Below are 19,273 nucleotides of genomic sequence, written 5' to 3'. Positions count from 1 at the left end.
CAATCCTCTAAGCAAGGCTGCTGCACTCTGTCATTTAGTCACAGATTATTGCTAAATTATGCCACCAAACATAATCACATTGACATTCACCTTAATTGGACTGTTTCATTGTCACTTCAATGTAAACTTTCACGGTCCATAAACCTAAATATGGTCAAGCATATAATCCATTTATCCATGTTCACAAACATTGCTACTATGAGACAGATAGACCTATGCTTGCCTGCTACTCTATTTGACTCTGACACGAAACAAGATARTTATTAACAAGCTAGAACAACAAAATAATCAGCATACAGTAGAATATCTACTTATACAACATTGTATGAGGGATCATGTCAAAACTTCAAAATACTTTTTTAAATATTAAAAATATGCAACATACTGCAACATTCCTAAAGAATCTGAATTTGGGTGATGCTTTAAGCGAGACCTACTTTCTCATAGTACTTGATCTCGTAGTCCAGAATGGCTCCATGGGGAAAGTCCGGCTCTTGCCAGGAGAGGGCAATGCTGTTTTGGGAAGCCCAGTCCTTCCTTACCATACCTATCAAGGAGGGTGCTGAAAGGGAAAAGGATAACTAAGGGTTAAAGACGAAGCACACTCTTTATCCTTTCAACCTACCAGCTCGCCATAGCAAGGCAAGCTACCTCCGAGTGACCTACAGGCAGCAAAGCATGACAGATGGCAGTTCCCAGGGAAAACCTGGAATTAACGTCTCAAGTACGTACCAACAACTCGTCGTGCAAGCGCAGACCAACTTCTGAAAAGTGGCTGTACAAAAAGGGCACTGCCTCTCCCCAAACAAGCACCTGCTAACTGCAGGTTGTGCATTTCCTTGGTTTTCAACTCTCATTAGGGTGATGGGGACAGGGGTGCAGGTGCCTGGTGCTCGAGGGGCTCGAGCTGTGGCCACCCTTGGTCCCAGGGGCCTGCACCCAGCCCCAAGGCTCTGGGGACACGGCGTCCCCAGGCATCCCCATGCTTAGGAGACAGAAAATCCTTCCTTCAGGAATTAGCTGCGTTTGAATGCGCCACTTCACAACACGACTGGGTACCATGTACGCTCACATGGGAATGAAGTGATGTAACTTAAAAACAAATGCAACAAATTCTGCTTTCTGTGACCGGTAAAGTCCTATTAAAAAGAAAGATCCTCAAGTTGTTCTTAACTTTYCCTGTCTGTCTTTCCCAATAACATACATCAATTTATTCCACACCCTCTCCTATTCCTCTCTCAGTTATGAATATAACTTAACCTCTTTTAAGCTCCTAAAAAGCTGCCTCTCCAAAAATTTTTATAACTTCCTTTTTGTTTGTTTTGTTTTGTTTTCTTTGAATGAAAAAGTCATCCTAGGAAAGATGATATAAAAAGCTGATTTTGGTTACAAAATTTCAATACTTTGTTTCTTACACTGCAAATATTTCAGGAAGTTTAAGAAATTGAAACAATAAATAAACTCTAGAATACAAAGAATACAAACAAACTACTAAAGAAAACAGAACAACAGAACAGATTTTCTTCAAAGAAGAAAGGGGTGCTCTGCACATACACTTACACATACACATCTCTTGCTATGTGAGATGTTATCTATCTGAGAGAGAAAATTCTATACTTCTACATACAGTTCTAAACTTCCATACTCAGTTACATCCTCCCAGTAGGTAAYGTGTGAGGCTCAAAAGTCCATTAGCCTCTGATGTAAAAAAAAAAAAAATAGAGGAGCAATCCAAAACGTAACATTGAACTGGGTTACAAAACCTACCAAAAATGGCATAAAATGGACAAAAATAAAGCTTTTATCCATAGGTCTGATACCTGGGAATGGAAGGAAAAAAAAAAAAAAAGAGAGAAAAGAATACCTGTCATGCTAAAGGAAAGATTAACCTGTTGTTCAGGGAGTCCTTTATCAACATAATATAATTCAGTATATAAAAATAAATGTAAATTATTAAATACRAGGCATTCACATGTTCTGGGCCAAAATGTTTCTCCTAGGTATGTGCAAATAACCTCTCAAGGTAAAATTAATTTTTCACACTAGAAAACTGAAGGTGAGCCTGAGAACTCCAGTAAAATCACTCTGGGGTAAAATCAGCTTCTTGGAGCAGGGCGTAAAGGGCTGTTTCAAGGAAACTGCAACCTAGCTAACCCCAATCCATAGCTGATAAACCCTACAGGGCCCACGGGGGCAGGTGCTCATCCATGTGCTCGTTGCTGGGCGTTATTCACTCCCTGGTGGTGTGACGCGAGCGGAGCAGGCCCTGCCCGCAACACTGCCCACGCCAGCCCTGACACGAGGGCCATGGACCCTGCAGGCCCTGGCAGGGCCCCACGGCACCTCCGTCCACGTGAGGGTCCGCCAGTCACCCACGCAAATCCTGTGAAATGGGYGGGTTTGGTCACAGGAAGCCCGGATTGAACTCTGGATACGTTTATATTCCGGATCTCCTTGGCTTTTTGAGCACAGAGTATGGCTATGAGACTACTTTAGATGCCTCTCAAATTATGACTTAACCTTAGATATTCGTCTCCAATATTCAACAGGTGGTAGGTTATTCTTTAGGTTCCAACTTTCAAATTTACACAGCAATTTATACATTTATATTTGTGCTCAGCCTGCGCTCCCTGCAGTATCTCTTCCAGTCGGGCAAGTGCATGTCAAAACACAAGTCTTGGCTCAACAGATGATCATCAGTATCAGAAGTGCTCTATGCCTTCTCTGAAACAACTCAGCAGCAAAATATTGAAAGAAAATTACTTCAGCCCTCGTGTTAACCAGCTGTGTATGACTTGCACGTGAAACTGAAAATCCCATACAGCAAGGCTCCCATCACACCCCACCACAGTGCCAGCACTGCACCCTCCGAACCAAAATGCAGAATGAAGGTTTGTACACAAGCCTGTCAATATCAGAAGCAAATCTTGTGCTTGCAGTGGAGTATTGGGTAAAAAAGAAAAAAAAAGAAAGTAGTCAGATTCCCTAAAGAAATATATTTTGGGGATAAAATAATCCCCCAAAGGAGCCACACTACCCATTTCTTATATGTTCAAGAGGATGGCTCACTTGTCTTACCAAAGCTATCTCTCCACGTCTTAGAGAAAATAATAACTTAGGAAAACAAAAATCACAAACATGAATGTACTATATGAAGAAATGGACAAATTAAAACAAGCAAGGAAAATATGTAGCTAGCTTGGRTTTTATTTCTTTAATTTTTGTGAAATGTGACTAAAAGCAATACTTTCCAGAGAAATACCTTTGCTTCTTATAAGAGTTGCTCACTAGAGCAAAAGTTATTTAGACTCTAACATCCCATTCATTACTACTGAAGCTCTTTGTAACCGGGAAATGTTAAGACAAGTAAATCCTATTTGTCAAATGGAAGTACTCTTAATTAGTCATTTTAAATCCACTACCTGCAGGAGAGCTTTAACTTGGTTGCCCAGTGAAACCATAAAATCAAAAATCCTTGGAAGCACAGCATGGCTTTTAATCACTTTAATGGCAGTTTTTTCTTGCCACTGGTGCTGGGCTGAAGGATGGCTTTTGGCTCCTGAGCTCRGTGCTGATCTCTGTGTTGTACTGAGGATTCCTTGCACCATCTGCTCTCTCTGTTTTCCTCTACTCCGTTATAAATTTCTGGAACAACAATGAGTCATCTACAGTGCTGTGAGCTCCTCATTTAATTTAGTCTGATGGGTTTCTTTTTTTCAAATTTGTACTGGAGAGTGCGTGTTCACTCTTTAATTCGGAGTGAGCTTATTTTACTTAGAATTTCTTTGTTTTCTCATCAGAATTTCCTTCCTCATGCATACACAGAAGGCAGAAATTACACAATTTTAAGCAATGAGTGGTTACAGTGCCACAGAATCAAAGAACAGTTGAGACTGGAGGGGATCTCTGGAATCCATGTAGTCCAATCACCCTGAGCAAGCAGTTGCACAGTGCAGCCCCCCTAGAGCACGTTGAACAGGCAAATTTTGARGATCTCCAGAGGAGATTCCACAACCKCTTTCAGCAACCTGTTCTGGTGCTCTGTCACCCCCACAATACAGGAAATGTATTTCTCATATTGAGATGGAATATTCTGTGTTTTAGTTTGTGGCCACTGTCTCTCATCTTGTTACTGGGAACCACAGAAAAGATTCTAGCATAAAAGAGTTCTCCTTACACCTTCCTTTAAGGTATCTGCATACATTCATAAGATCTCCACATAGTCTTTTCCTGAGACTAAACAGGCCTCAGCCTTCCCTCACRGGGCAGATGCTCCAATCCCCTATTCATTCTCATAGCCCTTGCTGGACTCTCTCCAGTGTTTGCATGTCTCTTGCACAGGGGAGCCCAGAACTGGACCCAGTCCTATAATAGTGGCCTCACTGGGGCTGAGTGGAAGAGGAGAAGGAAGGGGAGAACCTCATGGCCCTTCTTGTCCAAAAGGGCTCACTGCTGGCTCATGATCAGTCTACAGGCCACCAGGAGTCCCAGCTCCCTCCCCACAGAGCTGCTTTCCAGCAGGTCAAYCCCTGGGCTGTGCTGGTGCATGGGGTTATCCCTCCCAGTCCTGCACTTGCCTTTGCTGAAGTTCCTGAGGTTCCTCTCCACCCAGGAACACTTTTTGCCCCTGAGCAGCATCCTCTGAGCTGCTACGCAGCCAGTCCTCAGTCCTCCTCACCTTCCACTCACCTATCCCACATTTCCTGAGCTTCCCCACGAGGACATCATGGGAGACAGTGTCAAAAGCCTTGCTGAAGTCACAGTGGGCAACATCCACTGCTCCCCGCTCCTCTAGCCAGGCAGTGACCTGTTTCCCGAGTCTTTCTCTCCTTCCTACGTTCCGTTACTTGTCACTCTCTGACTACAGCATAGATGATCTATATGATTTCGGATACTCTTTTCCTTCAGTCTATTTTTTAATTTTCCAATTTCTTGTTTCATATTTTTAAAGTAGGCAAAGAAACTCACAGCAAGACAAATTTGGATACTAAAATCAGTACAACCATAAACATATAGAGTTTATAGCTGTTAATTATAATGTCCTTAAGCCTCATTTTGAAATCTTTTTCTCAATGATAAAATGAACATGGGTTCCCTTTTCCCATACCAGGAAATGCTGTTGTATTTATGCAACATTTCTCCAGCCTAGATTCTATAATTATATTAGAATTTCTGTACTATTTTACACTAAGTATGATGTTGTTATATTATACATAGTAATAAATGAAGTTTGGGACTTTATTCATGATCCSACGCTTACAAAAAATGTTATTTCAGAGCACTGTAGGAAAAATAATGATTTTACTTCTGTTTCTGGAAAGTCCCTTAGGAAGACAGCACGCAATACAAAGGCGTTTTTTTTAGGGCAGACATTAGGGCTGTCATTTTAGTCCAATGACAGAACTGGACGTCATGAGAAAAYATTTCCTGATCAGCAATGATGTCTTCCCTAACATTAGCATTGCAGCGATTTGCCAAGAGGGGATTCACCAGAGGAGCCAAGAGGCCAGAAGCCTTCATTTGTCATTGCTAAAGCCACGTGTGATGCACAAGCCCAGCCAAGGGACAAGGGTGCCGCTGTGGAGCCTATTGACTGCGGCTGTCATTGCTCCTGCAATGGGATCATTACTCCTCCAGCACACGCTATTCTCTTGTGTTTGCTTGTTAATCTTCTTGTTTCCGCCTTTATAGGAGCAGGGGGAAAAGCCTATTTTATGAGTGAGGAATGTGATAGGGATTCATGAGAGCTACGTTTATATTCTTCTCCGGTCAAGCTCTAGACATCTTATTTAATCTTCGTGACTGAACTATCCTAACGTACAATGTGAATATCAGTACCTTCCATTATTTCCAGTATGAAAGCACTTATGTATTAGAACTGTGTGGGGTTGTAAAAAAAGACCAAAGACGTRTAACCTCAACACAGGTTTCTATAGAAAAACAAAATACAGAAATACAAACATAATATAAACATCTATGAAAAAAAACACATAACATRACCGATTCCCTGTATTTTAAAGCAATAAACATGGCTGAGACATCTTTGCCTTATACAGGATTCAATATGAAGCATTTTTCCTACCATAGAAGGCTGCTTCCAATTAATACCGTGACCAGATGAGATATTTGATTCTTTACATAACRAAGTCTTCTATCTTCCTAATCACTTCAGTGGTAATTCACAATTATAATGCTTGCGGGGTATTCTATTACTGGCACTAACCTTGGAGTTCAAAGTTGAGCATGGATTTTTCCTGACAAGGCACTACGGCTAGCAAATTAATGAGTTTCGGGTGAAAAATAATGTTTTTGCTTTATTTTCTTACACTAGCTCCCTAAAGGTTTGGATTCAAAAGGCAGCATTACAGTATGCTTCTTTTGAAGCACTTCATTTACTGAAAAATAGGCCTCCAGCAAGTTATAATTATGATCTTTTCCTCCATTTTAAATTCTCTCCCCTTGCAGGTTTTCTTTGCTTGCTCAGAAATAGGGATTGGAAGCCAAGCGAACCTAATGCCATTATTAAAAAAAAATGTATTCAGCTGCAGTGTTCTGGGCAAAAGGTTGTGATTAATACAACCCCCAAACCTCCTCAAGGCCAACTGTAGATTCAACAGCACTTTTTCTACCCTGTTTCATAACGTAATTCTTCTTCCCCATCCTTTCTCATCTATTGTTGGCCTCGCGCATGAAGACAATTACTTATTCAATCATACAAGTTTGTAACTCCACAGATTTTCTTTCACATAAAGAATGTGCTGCCCTCTCTATTTTGCAAGCTGGAGAACTCCTAGATCTTTTCCTCTAACAGGACCTGCTCGGTTCCTGATTCTTCAAAATGTGTTAGAATAGAGGATATATAAAAGCAGCTGGATAAAATAAGGTCTTCCCTGCTGTCCACCTGTATGCTCGTTCTGTTCCCTCTGATGAGGTGTATGTGCAGAGCACATTCACTAAGTGAAACTAAGAGAGCTATTACATTATACTGAGAGATATTTTGCGTAATTTATAATAGAGTGAACCAATTGAAACCATTTAATAGTGTGTTTCTTTAAATAACAGTAGCTTAAAAAATGACACAAATATCTCCCATAAATCTATGGTTAAGGAGTCCCTCTATATGCTATTCATTTCTGGAATAAGCAGAACATAATCAGTTCAAACAAGCCTAGCTGAAGCATAAACTTTCTGGAATCTCATGCAAAACAGGCTGCCAAACCAAAAAGGGCCACCTGTTATRTAAATGGAAATCATGTCAAATCAGGGCCCTCCCACAACCAAGGGGATTTGCATCAAAGCAACCAGATTCTCTGCTCCCTTTCACGGCCTTTTACTGYTGGAGCAGCAGAGGGGCAGCAAGGTGCCTTAAAGGTGCCACCAGGTCATGGGGACGCCCGCGGGAGCTGCTCCCCTAGCACCAGAGCTTCTCGGTCCTTCCTCAGCAAGAGGCAACATCGTGGTTGTGTGGTTGTGTGGTAGGGGCTCAGCACCTCTCAGCAGGCAGCCACATATGTGGACAACCTGCACGTGACCCCTGGGGAACATCCCCTTCACTGCATGTGGTTCTTCCAGGTATTTTATGGTTGATCAGTTGAGAGACTACCAAGGCAAGGAGAAGCTTGAGAAAGACTCTCCAGTCAAACCAATTCCATTCCCACCATCTGTATCCCTGCTGGAGCAGGGTGGTTGGACTAGATATCTCTAGAGGTCCCTTCCAACCTCAACCATTCTGTGATTCTGTGACCTGATATAATGGTTATAAACCTTGTTGTGGTATCTGCTGCAGAAACACAAGGATGCTATGTCCTTATTCAGGAGAATTGCAGCTAGCTTAAGCGTTAATTTAGCATTTAAGTATTTTTTCTCTGCTCTTTGTGACTGAGTGTGACACACCACAGTGCTGTCCAGTGACACCCACTGCTTCAAATGGGTCCCAGTCCTGAGGGGCACAGGATTCCTCTTAAAAACAAAGGTAGGAGGGCGTACGGTTTCCCTCTCACAATGTGATAAAAAGAGAAGGGAGTGCAAGAACCTGGTGCATCCCTGCATTCAGATTGCTACTATAATGCTATTAATCAGCGTGAAAAAAATGATGTGCTGCAGCCAAGGTGTTACTTAAGTTATAAATATCATCCCAGCACTGCCATGTGCCGTATGACGTGGGGACAACCTGTGACTACACGTTTGCACCAAGAATCTTGTTTACAATCTCCTAATGTAAACTGAGAATCAGTTAAAAAAAGAAATTAGAAATACAACTTGAGGTTAAGAAGGCATCATTTACTGCAGTAAGGTGTCATTATGGAAACAGAGCTGTAAGTAAGTCTTATTTAGCAACAACCACTCCAGGGTCAACTGGAAACAAATTGCTCTGCAGAACTTCCTGCTGTTAAATTGATCTCAGAAGTTKGAAAATGAAATAAGCAGGTTAAAAATCACTAGGAAATCTGCAAGCTTTTCACTCCATTAATTGCTACTCATCTCGGAATGTAATATAGACTAGTCTAAAATGTACATTCATTTGAGCAACTCTTTCCTGCTCTTGTTTGTATAAAAATATGAGAATATTTCAGATTGTAGGTCACCTCCTGTCAAATGATACTTACAGGTCTGAAAGAGGTTTTTCTTTTAGCAAGAAAAGCATGAATTTTTTATGTGAACATCTTCTATGAACCTTATGAAAAAAGCTGTGTTTGCTGGCATTTGCTGAGAATGTCAGAGTTACTGTACTTCAAAATTTTCAGTTAATATGTGTAGAGACACATGTGGTCCAGATTTAAAATATCAGTCTCTTCAAAGAATTTACTAAGAAGATGGATTTTGAGAAAGTATTTTATAAATCAGACCTATGCTAAATAAATTTGCCTTCATAAATAAGCTCTCCCACTGATGTTATAAATAAAATGTAATTAACAATATATTATCTGTTATATCTATATATAATGTTAGTAAGATTTCAAAGATGATCTTATCTGCTGTTCATAAAGAATTACTGGAAAGTGAAAGCTATGGGTTAGTCTCTGAATACACCTTTTACATATGGTGAAATATTTTTTAATGCTTAATATGTAAAATTATGCATAGAAATGTATGCCCTTTGAAGGCCCAGTGCACAGCTTCACAAGATTGACAGAGAAATACTTCCAAAAGGCCAGTAAATTACCGGCTCGTACTCGACGTACAGGAATCTCTGAAAAGCACCGTTCCTGCCAAGCGTGTGTTGGGTGTCCTGTGAGAAAGAAATTATCCGAATTGAATTTCTGGCCAAGYAGGGTGGAATTCATTTTACTTGACTCTGATCATTTACAAGCCGGTTGTTTATTATGGACAAAGAATTGAGCTTTCCTGTGCAGTGAAGGGACAGAGAGAGAAAGACAAACTCCAGAGGGGGGCGATTTGTTCTACCAATCACAGAGACCATCTCAGGTGGCACCAATCACCCTCTGTAGCTACCTGCTTAGAGGATGAACTGAGAGATCACAGAATCATAGAATCACAGAATGCTTAAGGTTGGAAGGGACCTCTAGATATCATCTAGTCCAACCCCCCTCCTCCAGCAGGGTCACCCAGAGCACGGGGCACAGGGCTACGTCCAAGCGGGTTTTAAAGATCTCCAGAGAAGGAGACTCCACAACCTCCCTGGGCAGCCTGTTCTAGGGCTCTGTCACCCTCACTGGTAAGAAATGTTTCCTTAAGTTCCTGTGGAACTTTTGGTGCCTCTGTTTGTGGCTGTTTCCTCTAGCCCTATCGCTGGCCACCACTGAAAAGAGGCCGCCCCCTCCTCCTCACTGCCTCCCTTGAGGTATTTATAGACACTGATCAGGTCCCCCCTCAGCCTTCTCTTCTCCAGGCTGAACAGGCCCAGCTCCCTCAGCCTTTCCTCATAGGGCAGATGTTCCAGGCCCCTGATCATCCTGGTAGCCCTGTGCTGGACTCTCTCCAGCAGCTCCACATCCCTCTTGTMCTGGGGAGCCCAGAACTGGACACAAGACACAGATGGCTGGCAGTAGGTCAAACAGATCCCCAGATTTCGGTCATAGTATTTGATGCACTGATCACCACGATCAGCACTGGAGGCTACGACAAAATCAGCCTCTTCATTAAAGGGGATTGCTAGAGCAAAGTGAGAGCAGGTTTGGAAATGCCAACATCCTAAACCAAGTCTGTGTTTCAGCTGGGTCTATCTACACGACCCAACAGTGCAACACAGGCTGATGTGAGTTAGCCAGGTAGCCTGCTCACTGAAACTAATACACCAACATTCAATTTAAGTAACTCTTTGGAAGGAAGGCTAAGAGTAACGTGCTGTACTAGAAAGATAATGGAAAATACATAAAATTAAAAAAAAAAGAAATTAATAGGAGATCCATTGACAAGGTGAGGTTAAGATAAAATCATTGATGCTAATAACATAAAAATAACTGAAGTCTACAAAGGTAGGACTATGAATGGGAGAAAAAAAGGGAATAAAGGAATAGCATTAACATGCTTATGTTGCCAGAATAAAAACAGAGACAAAAATCAGTGAACATATTCTGCAGTCAGATAGTATTTATATCTTCCCTCAGTTAGATCAAAGGGACACTTGCACAGCTCTGAGGCTGTGGAGAGTCTCTCAAGGTGAGGGGCAGAGGCAGTAGAAAAGAGCAGGACAAAATCTCTCCAGGAGCAGCCAGCAGCCGGTGCCACAGGTTGTTAGTCCTTTCTCATCTCTGCTGCCTCATATGTCTAGGATTTGAGGTTCAGAGAAGACAGCAGCTGTTTCTGGACTCTGGTGCTCACACATTCCAAAACCAAGGCACACTAAAGGCACTCTACAAGTGCCTTTTACATGTTTTTCTCTTTCCAAAAGATCCAGTCTCTTCCATTCACAAAACTCCCCAGAGTTAAAAGGCCATTGCCAGCTGAAGAGTCTTCTTCTTCCTGACTGGTAAAAAATTAAAATACCAAGAAAATAGAGGAGCCTAGAAATTATATCAGGCAACGGGCGCTAAAAGATGTTTCAAAGGAAGGTTTACAGAATCCTGGGCAATTATGGAATAACCTTTCAAAAGGGAAGTGGCTTCATCTATTAGCTACTAGTTAACTCACACCCTGAAGCTTGTGCTTTTATAGTTACTGCACATACTCATCCTCCTACTTGTAATTATGACAGGCACCACATTATATGCACAGATAAATAATCCAGTAGGGCTCCAGGTGAGAAAGAAACCCAGGCATTTACACTTCCAAATCAGTGCATCATTAAACTTTACAGACCTCTCCTTGACTTCCCCAAAATTATTCATCTGGCAGCTGTCCTCCTAGCAAGATCCTCCCAATTCTCAGGACAACTTCTGGTATTACCATTCTTTCTCCTTGCCCTGTCTTGCCTAGTTTTTGTGCTCCGCAGGGTTCTGCCTGCCTAACCCTGCCCTGGCGGGTTTAATATCCGGTCAGTTCTTAATCCATAGTCTCTACTCCAAACTGTCCCCACACAGGCGTTTCCTACAGAAAGGGTCCAAGGACCTTGGAAGGGCAAGGAAGCAGGAAGGGTCCAAGAGGGAAGCCCAGTTTTATCCACTTCCCCTCACAGCGTATTCTTGTGCAAGTGACAAAGTCAAAGGGATCACTGACACCCACACAAGACTGGCGAGTTTGGGAAGGCCGTATTCTGGGAAGAACCTCCAGACCTCCTCATAAGACCCCCAGTATCCTCTAAAAGTTAGCAAGCTGATAGACGTTCAGGCAGGAAACAGAAAGCATGCCTAATATAACAGAATAGTGAACACTATATGGAGCTCTGCCCTTTGAATTAAGGGAAGAGAGAAGAAGGAAAAAAAATAAAGGGCTACTAGCATTACCAGAAGGATAGGATTGAGCGATACTTTTTCCAGATGAGGAAGAAGCASACTGCTAAAAGGGGACCATAAGCTTAAGAGATCTATGAATAATACAGAGGAAATGAATAAGGGATGGTTATTTATGATTTCTTTTAATGCAAAAATTGGGACAACAGATGAAATTAACATATTTATATTTTTAATTTTAGATTTTTAAATACAGGAAAGAAAGCACCTTTTCACAGAGTACATAATTACATACCAGTGACATGGGCACACTGCAAAGGCACACAGGTCCAAAAGGCAGTGGGCAAGTTCTTGAAAAAGGGGCCAGAGGCCACTCCGTGCCACCCTGGAGACACTGTCCTACATCCATTATATACACTATAGGGGATACTGCCACCAGCTCAGGAGTCCCTATGGACTTCAGGAAGAAGGGAAAGTACTCAGAGGAAAGCATCACTTTATGCTTTCCCTATTTTATTTTCATCGGGGTCCCTTGCTGCCAATTGTCAGGGAAAAAATAATGGACTAGATGAACCTTTGGAAATTCCGAAGTGCTCTCTCGATTAAAGAGCCTCCTGTTACACTCAATCCCAAGCACAAAGGCGGCTCTGCTGCACAGAGCTCTCCTCTGGAACAAGCCCTCATCTACTCCTTCACAGTTCCCTGCACCACAAACACGTTAGAGAAGGAGGACACGCAGCCATGTGGCTGAGGGAGCTGCACATAAGGCCTAATAGCTCGTATCCACACGGTCCATTAGCAGCGTCGAGCTGAGGGCTTCTGGGGTTAACTTCCAAGAGCCTGAGCCTCCAAACGGAATTTGGAGTTAAGTTGTGCTGCGTGTTAAAGCASCAGGTGCCTTAATGCTGTCAAAAATAGAGGTAGGCCAGAGCGTGCCCAGAAGCACGACTYGGAAATTTAGGCAACTTTCAGTTGACAACTAATTCAGGCATATAGGAGTGTTAGGCAACATTTGGGTCAGATGATGATACTCCAGTAATCCTTACAAGAAATACTCTTAGACTAGAATCATCCCCAAAATAACACTCTTTTCTGCAATATGTTGTTTTTCTCCGAAGTTTTTTTTCCTCCCCCTATACAAATCCACCTTAAGTAGTCTAAATAATTCTCTTTGACCAAATCCCACTTTGTTTCATGACTCAATTAAGAGTTCAAAGTTTGACTGGAAAGTTTCAGAAATTAGTGTGTTCTCATAGAATATTTAAAGCTCTTTGGCAAACAAACAAACAAAAGCGAGCCACGAGATCCCCTAATTCAGATCTGTGTCTTTCAGTAATTGGCAGTGATCTCTGTTTCTGTCACATTCATCTTAAAATTTTCCACAACAGGTGATACTCTCAAGTCCCTCTGTACTCAAACATATGGTGAAATCAGTGCAAACAACTTTTAAGAGGATCTTTGATATAAGAAAAAAAAGCATCCTAGCAAAGGGTCCTGTGGCTGGCTGAGAAATTCAGGCCCGTGCAGTCTAGTTTTATTAGTTCATTATGCACCCTGTACAGAAAATTAGTAAAATGTGATCAAAAAGTAATTATAAAAATAATAACAAAATAAATCACACAGAAAACTTTGTAATAGTTTTCTAAAAATACTGTTGTGCTTGCAGAGAGTAATTCTGTGCCAATATGTTATGGAAAAGAATTAACAATAACAAATGGGCAATTTACATACTGCAGTTTTTCATACCAAAATGTACTTGTTAGCATTTTGAGGAACCCACATCAATGACGTTAATTTGCTGAGCCACCCTGCTAACTCTACCATAAATCAGAATTTTCCATGCTTCATTAATGACTATGATCATAAACTAATAATTAGCATTGTCAATTTAGCTACTCCCACCACATGTGGTCAGACACACTGCAATCGAGTTTGTTCAGCTCATGTTGATCTTACCCAGAAACTTCTGTCCAAAAAATTCCAACCAGACKGGAAGAACTAGGGCTGCAGGATAATTAACACATCAGCTCTGGCTGACAGGAGAGGATGCAGCTGTTTAAAGAATGAACTTCTCCAGGTGCAACCCTTTCAAATAAGCTAGTGTTTGCCTTCACTCCTCATCTCAGCTGGTCACTGTTCCCACTACATCTACATGAGGCTATTCAGATCATTCACTTCCATTTATTTTAGGGATTTAATTCAATATGAATTAAAGATTTAGAGCATTGGTTCCTGGAGTAAGTAGTGCAGAGAGACAGCACCTGCAGGTAGAGGTGCAGGGGAGCCAAGTGTGGTGTCTAAACTCAGCAGACAGCCCCAGCTCTCAGCTCCATCAAGCACCTCGGGCTCACAAAGACACCCTCTGGAGCAATGAGGATTTTGTTTGCAGCGCTGCTTGCCCAGAGTCAGATGACTCCCTCATTCCAGCAAGTGAATCCTGTATCCTCAAGTATTTTCAAACAGTGAAGCAAGACCCTGGGGGACGCAGTGAAACCCTGTGGAGTGAAACTCTTTAGAGATTACAAAGTGTCCCCACGTTAGGAGCTCTGCCCGTTGGCTCTGTGAGCTGCATCTCCTGCCAGAGGCTGGGAGGGCAGTGCTGAGATGGGAGGCACCTCGAGCACTTCCTGCAGGGGTGGGAGCGAGCCCAGCACGCGCTGCTCCTGTCCCACCTGGGACCTGCTCAGGGCCGAAGGCTCTCTGAGATAGGCTGTGCCTCTGCAGACGTGGCTCCTCATCCAGAAGCGTCTTGTCTACTGCAGGTCCGAGTTGTGCCCTCAAGCACAGAGGTGTGTGGGGCTGCATGGCCCACGAGAGGAAGGAATGGAGCTGTGATGACGTGTGCAGCTGCGTAGCTAAAGCATAGTGTCCATGGCTATACTGATGCACGCCTTTGATCTTCAAGCTATCTTCCACTCAAGCGTATCTGCACACACAAGGAATTGTGCTGACATAAAATCTAATGAATCTTACTCATAAAGAAAATGCAAATATGGGAAGAACTCATAACATATTGAATTAAGGATCTTCCTTTTTCTGACCATTTTAAATTTCTCACCTTTAATCCACATGCGCCAAATTATATTTACTGATTTTATTCTAAAATAAATTTTATTCTAAAATCACAGCAACCATATTCTGTAGAATATATGGAATAGATTCTATTCTATATAATAAATAGATTCTATAATATATATATTCTATTGTATCTATAAATGCTGCAACCACCATACAATATCCTTAACAAGAGGCATTAAGCATTTCCTAATGCAGGATCTTGCATCAGAAYCTTCAATGAGGTATGCAGGTATGATTCTCTTACAACACCTATATCACATCTCAGAGATGCTGCTTGCAGCTTTTTATTATAGGTAGAAACACAGTTATGATCCTATAGGTTCCAAGATAATAATATTATATGACATTTTTGTAAGCACCCAATCTCAAATACAAAATTAACATTGAATGGCTGATAGGAGATATTTATTGGCATTCCCAAGTAATTGGAACTAGAGGATCTTACAGTGAGGAAGACAAGTGTTGATATATCTAAATGTTTAAAAAGCTTAATAAAATGTTTTAAAAATATATGACTCTTAAAAATGGTTTGTAGACTATCATCCAGAGCAATCAGTTGTAAATAAGATTGCTGCTATTACAAATACACAGATGAACTATTTAGTTCTCATAATTCTATTTCTGGTGTCCTATATATATTCTCAGTGTCTGAAACGTCTATATTGTACCATCAATTTACATGTTTAAAGAGGCTGCATGTGTACAGTGTTACCAAGCTATCTAAACTTGTTCTCTCATTAAGGTAGTAAGCGAATGCAATATTTTTTTTTTTCTCTATGAATAATACATGCCTACATATAAAGCAGGGCTGGGACAAAAACATTCTCAACATAAGTCAGGTTGCTGCGTTTCTCATTGTGGACTTTTTTTTTTAAAACAATGCTAATGTTTTGGGTGCTTTTTTTYCCCTTTCTGATTAGAGCACATGAAAGCAGAGGTAGTCTTAAAATAAAAAACTTAAAAATAAAGTAAAAAAAAAAAAGTTAAAAATAATAAAAATAAAAAAAAGAAAAAAGAGGATTCCCTGAATTCCTGACAGGAATTCTGACAGGGCGCAATCTTGCCGTGCCCAGCGTGCGGCCTTATGTTGGGCCTGCCCTGCGCGGAGCCCTGGCCCCCCATGGCCTCTGCTCCCTGCTGCTGCTCGGGAACCGCTCTGGGAAGGCCGGAGCTGCCRGGAATCCCATCGCAGTCCGGCTGAACAGCTCTGCAGAGGGCTGTGACCCTGCAGAGATCCTAATGGGAATGGCCTGGTGTGAATCCCACAGGCCCAACGAGGCCCTCTGTAAGCGCCAACAACCGCAAGGTTCAGGCAGACGCGCTGTAAACATGGGTGGCCTGGATCGACACGTGTTGGTTTGGACTGGATTTTCACACAGTCCCTCACCAAAAACTCTTACAAAGAGGAAAAAAAACATATTTTCATGAGTATATAAATGGTTAAAGACAGAGAACAGTGTGTAGGAATAAGTGGATCCCTCTTTCTTCCAGTTGAAAGCAGTTAGCAGGAGCCTCCTGCCAGGCATTTTTCTGACCCTGTGCTGTTCAAAATGTTCATAAATGGTCTGATATGAGAAAGTCTGCTAATCTAATCAAAGTAATAAAAAAGGAGGAGTAACTGTGAAGAACCATGGAAGGACTTTATGAGATTGACTGGCTGGATAATAAAATGGCAGATGAAATTCGGTGTAGATGAACTAAGTGAGGCACATGGGAAAAGAAACCCTAATTTCATAAGCAGAATGAGCTCCGGGCTGACCATCCCCACCCAGGAGCAAGATCCTGCAGTTACAATAAATAGAGCTACAAAAATGCCAGCCTTGTGCTCAACTGTGATAAAAAAGATTAAATCAAATGTTGGGGATTATGAAGAAAGAAACACAACAAAAAACTTCATCCTGCCACAATGTAAGCCAACACTTCAACCACATTTTGTATACCCTATCTAGTACTGGTCCCTGATTTCAAAAGTGATATAACAGAACTGGGTAGGGTTCAGGAAAGAGCTAAAATACTAATACACATCAAAGATGTGGAATGACTTGCACAGAAATCAATCTGAAATAGATAGGGTCTTTGCAATCTGAAAAGGAATGACCTAGCGGTATACAAGGAAAGGTGAAGTTATGGGTGACATRGAGAAGGTAAGAAGCGTTGTTATTACTGCTTCTTCCAGCACAAAAACTAGCAARCATTGAGTGAAGTTGAAAGGAAGTGGTTCCTAATAAAATCCRGAACTCTGAAACTGCATGAATTCCTGCCATGGGATGCTACAAGGGATTTTTTTTTTTATGTTTATTTAACAATAATTTCTGAAATTGCTCCTGGGTAAAGAAGCCCCCAAAGCATAAATTTGCACAGACTAGGTCAACACTTGGGGAAAGTATCTTCAAAATTTTTTCAAGTTTTATACTCTGATCTTCAGTTTTTGGCTACTGTCAGAGAGAGGTACTGATGTGAGATGGACTAGCAGTGGGTAATAAACTACTCTTCTGTATAATCAATGGAAAAAAATATGTATGAGAGGGTATAGCTGCTGCCTGTTTTATTTTTCTATTTATTTACTTCTCTAGTAGCCTGAGAAGCAGTTTTATTATGGTTTATTCTTGTTTTTTCTTTTTTTTTTTAAATTTTGTTTTTTGGTGGTGATAAGCCTGGTGTCTTCTCACTGCATGTGCCGCGTTCGCCTAGAGAATCTCCTTGCAGCTCGCCCATGGTAGGGGACGCGCACAGCGTGTGGCCCTGTTGGCACCTCTCAGGCCTTCCTGCAGCARGGGAGAAGCTGTCTGCTCATATGCAGCAGCTTGCTCTTGTAGAGAGGCAGCCAGCTGCTTGTGCCAAGTGCTGACCGCTCGCAAAGCCACAGGAGAGAGCCACGCAGGTAGCCTGAAGGTGCCACACACATATCAAAYTCCCGAGAAAGCCTTTCGGACAAGCTGCTCTGGGGTTGGGAAGCGCGGGACCTGTTGCTCTGCACCGTYGGCCAACCCTGTTTGGGGCTGAGGGCGCAAGTTGAGTGAGGGGAGGTGCAAAATGGAGGAGACTCTAAGAGACTATTGCCTTAGCAAAGAAGAAGATCCCATTGAGGGAAGCACTGCAAGGAAATCCATGGAATATCCTCAGGTAATTAACTAGCTGTACTGGAAAAGGGGTAAACCGCAATATTTGTTAGCCCGAGAAGGTCATCCCAGGCACATCTGTACTGCCTGTGGATTTCGTATAATCGGGCAAATCCAAAGCTGATGCTGAAATTAATACAGGACTGCACCGGTCTTTTCTCTTACACCTCAGAGCAGCAGAGGCATTATTTTGTTAAACGTATGAGTTATTCTCCTTAGCATGACTGCCTTGGCTAAGGAACTAAGCACTGTCTTAGGTATCATCACTATCAAAACAACGAATGAAGATGGGACTGGGTTGAAAAACTCATGTGGAAAGATTTAATACTTAATAAATTTTGCATAGCGCAGTTAGTCTGAATGTAAATCACACTACTTTGAATGCTCACTATCTCTACACCGCAGTACATAAAACAAGCACTATCCAGTCTGCTTCCACAGGTCAGGAAAAAKGATAAGAACATCCTGACTGCCGATCAAACCGAAAATATGTAAGAGATTGAAACACCCTCATCCAAGCTCCGGCTGCCGAGTGGCTGAGGCATCTTGCGGCTGAACCAGAGACTCGGCCTTGAGTGCTGCCCTGCGTGTGCCCTGGGGCACGGAGCTGCAGGCAGCACCGCGTGGGGCTGGCTGTGGGGCGGGTGGCACTGCTGGCTGTGGGGCGGGTGTGCCTGGGCCCACACCAGCCTGCAGGCTCTACCCACACCAGGCCGGTGTGTCACCGGGGTAGGAGATGGATTTGTTAATGTGTCTCTCTGGAAATCAAGGCTCCTTGGTGATTTTTTTTTGTGTGTCTGACTGGCATAAAACTTAAAAACTAAATTTTTAGTTTTTAAAACTAAACTTAGAAATGAAAATAAAATAGGCAGCTGCTACAGGGCATCGCATTTTGTGCCTTCAACTTCTACATGTGCATTTACTGGAGACTATTTTTAAAACAGACAGATGTCTCCTCGCATGTAAAATAAAATAAACACGCCAYGCCATCCTTTTTATCATGATTCAGGCTTTCCTCATGATTGCAGTCCTATCGTGCAGYAGAGAGACAGGAAATTTATCTGAATTGTCTTATTCCGTGGTAGGGAATAGCAGTATGAATGCAGGGATCTGCCAGCTGCAGTCAGTGAAGTTTTACTGAAGTACTGAAAAGTTGTTAGAGACCATCTAAGGTCTGAAGTGGAAGCCCAGCGGGTACTTGTGAAAGCCTCTATGCATTATTTAAAATGTGTGAAGTCCTTGCGACATGAGAAAAAGCACAAGGTGAAAAACAGACTTCCAAAGAGA

At 42.1% G+C, this 19,273-nt stretch overlaps 1 protein-coding gene across 5 annotated transcripts in view; it reads right to left on the bottom strand.

The window, feature by feature from the left end:
- EPHA6 (EPH receptor A6) overlaps positions 1–19,273 on the bottom strand; it is a 418,698-nt gene that overhangs the window by 157,792 nt on the left and 241,633 nt on the right. For 2 of the 5 annotated variants that reach the window (XM_026038562.1, XM_026038561.1), the window contains exon 4: positions 438–562. The exons of the other annotated variants lie outside the window; for them this stretch is intronic. In XM_026038562.1, the coding sequence (XP_025894347.1) occupies positions 438–562 (125 nt within the window). The remainder of the gene's footprint in view (positions 1–437; positions 563–19,273) is intronic. 5 annotated transcript variants of the gene reach the window in all.

The sequence above is a fragment of the Nothoprocta perdicaria genome, unplaced genomic scaffold, assembly GCF_003342845.1.
Source record: "Nothoprocta perdicaria isolate Ctin4 unplaced genomic scaffold, notPer1 scaffold_212, whole genome shotgun sequence".
NCBI classification, from domain to species: Eukaryota; Metazoa; Chordata; class Aves; order Tinamiformes; family Tinamidae; genus Nothoprocta; species Nothoprocta perdicaria.
The sequence above is the reverse complement of the archived record's forward strand: the minus strand, read 5'-3'. Positions and strand labels throughout refer to the sequence as shown.